Raw genomic sequence first — 5,191 nt, forward strand, 5'->3', positions numbered from 1 at the left:
TTCCATGTATTTGCAACTTCCTATATGCTAACTGATGAACTGGAGTTGTACACCCATGAACTGTTTGGCTTAAACAGGGTAGCATCCTTCAGATATCTTGTTAATGGGTTTCTGCTGCAAAGCACTGCATAGGAGGGAAATTCTTCAGAAGACAGAATTTAGAGGATTTACATGATAAGTGCTTATGAAGGAAAGATGACCACAATCTGATGACTTAAGAGGACTTAATACAAGGTTTACAGCTTGACTTGTAATTTTTCAAGTTTCATTAATATAGTTCTATTTCACAGCAGCAGTTTTCTCACAGCACTTTACATTATAAAGGAAAGACCAAAGAGTATTAAAAAAAAATCAAATGATTCACTAAAGCTTGGCACTTTGATCAGTAAGAAGAAAAATATTCTATTTACGGTAACAGAAAAAGAGCTCTGGAGAAAGTTAATTTCAGTTCCCCAGGCTTTCTGAAAGACTTTTTCTTTGGACATTTTCAGTCCAGTCCTTTTATACAGTCCCTATTTCTTTATTTCCTGTTTCCATATGTCTCCTTCAGGGTACTCATGTCGGTTCACAGATTCCTCCAGCATCTCACAAGAATAGCCTGGATCCTGAAATCAAAGAGCAGAACGATCTATACCAGCAGCTGTAAACAACGCAAAGTTGTTTTTTTTTTTCAGAGTAATGCAGATTGACTTCCTAATCAGTTTCTTGCCTTCGGTGGCATATAGTGGGCGTCTTGAATCACTACAGGACTAGTGAAGTGCTCGTGGAGGTGGTCTACATATTCACACATTCTGGGGGGAAAACAAATCAAAAAGTCAGTGTTTGGTTATAATCACTGAGATCAAACTGTTGATAAAAATAAACGCTGCTCCTACCGGTTCCTGAGATCCGCAGACACGCAGATGTAATCAAACAGAATCAGATGCTGGACGAGCTCACAGAGCCCGACTCCACCGGCATGAGGACACACAGGCACTGAGAAAGAAGAAACGCAAACCCACGAGTTTCCTCTGTGTAGGCAGTATTTGTCTAATAACCTTTGAGGGCCTTTGGCAACTTTTAAAAAACATGCCTTGGGGATCTGTATGATTCATGATTGTTATTCCTTGAACTTTTACCTTGGAACTTGTAAGCCATCAGCAGCACGGCCAGGTTCTCGTTGACACTGCCCAGCCTACAGCTGTCTATCTGGACAAACTGCAGTGCAGAGGCCTGCAGGAACTGCTTAAACATCACCCTGTTGTGACACTGGAGAGAAAACTCAACTCAACTCAACTAAAAATATAACCCATCAAAGATATGCTTGTTGGAACAGACCTGAGCTCTGACCTGCTCGCCTGTTGCCACTCCAATCCCCAGTGGAGCCAAAGCCTGCAACAAGAAAGTTGTTTATAACTCAACAGCCCTGGATGGATGACTGAATGTACCTAAGAGACAGAAAGAGGGTCCTGTTCTTGTGTTTATTGTTACCCTTAATATTATTCATTAGAAATCAATGATACAACCATATAGAGGTTTAAAACGACTGCCAAGGGATGCAAAATAGCCACAGAAAGACATAAAATGTATCTGATGGTTGCTTTGTTTTGATGATTTTTCAACCTTTCTGTTGTCCCATATACATACTGTATCACAGAAATGCCTTTCATACACATAAACAAGCTGAAAACTAGAAATTATTCTCTTACCTTGGAAATAGCAGCATGACCCAGGATGTCATCTGGAGACGTGGGCTCCTCGATCCAAAGGGGTTTGACCTCAGCCAGTCTGGACACCCAACTTATGGCCTCGGCTACGTCCCATCTCTGGTTGGCGTCGATCATCTAACAGGAAAATAAACCCCTTTGGTATAATTTCCTAATGCCATTACACATGCAGGGGCAAGAACAGGCTTACCAATGTGCTGCTGGGTCCAATCATTTTCCTTATGAGGCAGCACCGGCGTATGTCGTCCTCTAGATCAGCGCCAACCTTCACCTTAAATCTGGTCCATCCACTTTTAAGAGCATCCGAGCAGAGCTTAACAGAAACATGACTGTCATTATAGTTAGTAGTATGCCTAACTAGGCACACTGTTTGCTGAGCGATTTATACAACAGAGACCTGCTTGAGCTGCTGGTCTGAGTATCCGAGCCAAGCACAGGAGGTGGTATATGCAGGATAACCCTCTTTCAGCATCTGATCCTCTGATGGAAAAAAGATATGTACTGAATTAAATTGTGTTTAAATGGAATAAACTGGCCTTTTATGGTGGCTGAAAGGGCTCTGGTTGATTTCTAAAGAGGCAGTAATTAGTGTGCTCACCTCTCTGCTTCTTGCCCTCCTGTGCTTTCACAAGTATGTCTAAGAAAAGAATGAAGACAGAAGGAGTGTGACACAGCGTTTTGGTAACACTGCATTTCTCAAACTGTACTGGACACACTCAATGACGTCAAAAACCAGTCTCACCCAGAGCTTCTTCCTCTGTAAGCACATCAGTGATGTATCTGAAGTCGATGCACGACACAATCTGCTTCGGGTCCTGAATTGACAAATACATGGCATGATATTTCCCTTGTGATTACATCTCGGATATAAATCGGTGGAGTAAATTATCTCTGACTCACCATGTCCACGAGCAGCTTCCACAGCGGCTGTGGAAAAAGTCTGTGAGCCATGATGTGTCATGCTTTATGAAAGAAACAAAGTTTTACTTATTAAGCTTCATCTGAGATTTCCCCACCTTGCCTTCAGCTCTTGCCCAGAGGTCCCACACAGCATTCAGGACTGCAGCAGTGGCCAGGTGGATCACTCCTTTCTCTGGGCCTAACTGTACCAGACGAGAGTCATAATTACATCTAGCAAAACTGGAGAGTACACCGCCGTTTGTTAATAGACACATTTTTCATCATGCATTTATTAACTAGGTCTCTTTTTATAGTTAATTATTGTTGGAGGCTTTTTTGGCATGAAAAAACAAGCATACATTATTCAACAACACTGGCAAAGCCACCAGTCTGAATAAGCTGTCTCGTATGGATACAAAAGTGTGGGCACCGCTAGATAAATGACATATTTTATAAATATAAAATATGTCATTTAACATTTATTCAATAATCATATTGATATTAACCCATAAGTGTTAAACACCGAGTGAATATCAGCAGATTCCATCAGTCAAGTGAAACTGATATTAGCTTGAAATCTAAAGAAATGACTGTAATCTGGTCATGTTTGTTATGTTATGTTTGTACTCTCACCCATCTCATCTGGCCATCACTGGTCAGGAGGCGGTAAAATCCACGGAAGTTACTCACAATCTCCTGCAAAGATTTGCCGATAACTAGTCCTGCAAGGGCCTTGACAGCGCACAGCACTGTGGGGTTTCAACCAGCAACAAAAACAAAGAAAAACTGGATGAAGATCAAAACTTCAACAAAGCTCTATAATTTTAATAAACCTCATTTAAACAGATACAGGGACTGTGGAGTCTGAGAAGACAGCCCTGCAACAGCCAAGTTATGATGTTCGGTGTTTTGTCCAGTTTATCTCCCTGTTGCTCTGTGCCACCCTACACAAAGGCGTCTCGCTCATAAGCCTGCACTCTTTGATATCCACTGTGACTAATTGAGGGTGAGTGGGAAGAGAAGAGAACAGAGAGAGACAGAGTAACAGTTACACTATGTTAGACAGAGATGAATAATTACTAATGAATATTTTTCAGTTTCAACAGTTTTCAACAGTAGTTTCCTGTTTTATTTTGATAGTCTCTTGCCTTGACAATATTTTCTGTTGCTGCAGCGTCAAGAGGACTTGAGTCATGAACTCAAGTCCTCTTGACGCTTTATAACCAGCTACTTTGCACGTACAGCGAGTGAAGGCATTGGGTAAACCGAATCAGGCTAAATTAAATCGAGCTATTAGACCTGAGTGAACTCGTATTGATCAGAGTTAGAACAACTAAAATAAACTTAGATTAACCTGAAAGGAACTAATATAGGTTAAGCGGTAGTTGATACAAATCAGGATTTAAAACCAAACCTGGGAAGGGGGAGAAATATATCTTTGTTTTGCTTTTGTTTGTTTGTTTTTTTATCTTCTTTTTTTATTTAAAATAACTAATGCCATATATACACACCATATACACATTTTTATAGTCAATCCTCATGTATTTACTGTGTGCGTATTAACTAGTAATCCATCCTTATTCCAGCATCTATGAACCACCATACATGTTATAAATGTTATCGTTTTTGTCATGTTTATATCATGTCAGTATTCTCTGTAATGTAACTGAAATCCATTGACTAAAACTACCACAAGATGGCAGTGTAGGGCTTGGAAATTAAAAAGAGAAAAATCATCCAAGATCGGACATTTTCTCTGCAACTTTTTAATCATTAAGGAGCATGTAGGCCATAGAAACACCGACAATAAACCATAATGTGGCTGATTTCTGCATTGTTAATGTTTTTTTAAACAATTTGGTGGTGTAAGTTATGAGACGTTGTATTCATGTAAAAATCTACATCGCAGTTGTAATTTTGCTCAATAAAAAACAGCAGCGTTTTCACATTTACTCTATATAGCTGAGATTTTTTTCCCCTACCGAAAACCTTTTGATAAAATTCACACTGTTCAAGAACCAGAAATTCCGAGCTCACTGCGTGCACTTGAATGCAACAGCAAGTTTGTTGTGGTGGCTTCGTCAAAGTGGGTCTTTAAGGCCGCCCCGCGTGGATCTTACCGATCTCGGTGCCTTTTCCCAACGTGAACGTGAGGCCGAAACCTTTGAGGCCGCTGTCCGTGTCGAGGACCACATAGGCGGCCGAGTAGTCCGGGTCGGTGTGCTGCAGCGTGGACATGAGAGGGAGGGGGGAAAGGTCTCATTCTTGTGACTGTGTCTGTGAATGCGAACATGCACGCGCGTGGAGAACGAGCTGCACAAACTTCTTACCATCGCGTCTGAGCCGTGCTGCTCCAGGGACGTCGGGAACCTCACATCCCTCACTCTCAAATTAACAATTTTGTGCGACATCTCTGCGCACAGATTAAATCTGTCATGTGATCGAAGCGGTTTCTGCTGTTGTGACCTCTGTAAGCTTACCCCACCCACTTCACCGTGTCGTGCCGGTTTAAACATTAAAGATGAGGCTTAAAGAGACAAATCAAAGCGTCTGGTCTCTAAGTGAATAATAAAAATATAAAAATA

At 41.1% G+C, this 5,191-nt stretch overlaps 1 protein-coding gene across 1 annotated transcript; it reads right to left on the bottom strand.

Moving 5' to 3' along the window:
- Positions 1–235: 235 nt before the first annotated feature.
- enosf1 (enolase superfamily member 1) lies at positions 236–5,122 on the bottom strand. Its single transcript, XM_004546872.5, has 15 exons — positions 4,937–5,122; positions 4,727–4,829; positions 3,240–3,355; positions 2,723–2,809; positions 2,607–2,633; positions 2,449–2,521; positions 2,305–2,343; positions 2,104–2,186; positions 1,897–2,019; positions 1,689–1,823; positions 1,330–1,371; positions 1,119–1,248; positions 876–975; positions 710–791; positions 236–605 (listed from the first exon to the last, which is right to left on the bottom strand). Exons 1-15 carry the CDS (start codon positions 5,120–5,122, stop codon positions 513–515), a joined length of 1,419 nt encoding a protein of 472 aa, XP_004546929.2. The 3' UTR covers positions 236–512.
- Positions 5,123–5,191: the final 69 nt, after the last annotated feature.

The sequence above is a fragment of the Maylandia zebra genome, linkage group LG9 (genome assembly GCF_041146795.1).
Source record: "Maylandia zebra isolate NMK-2024a linkage group LG9, Mzebra_GT3a, whole genome shotgun sequence".
Classification (NCBI taxonomy): Eukaryota; Metazoa; Chordata; class Actinopteri; order Cichliformes; family Cichlidae; genus Maylandia; species Maylandia zebra.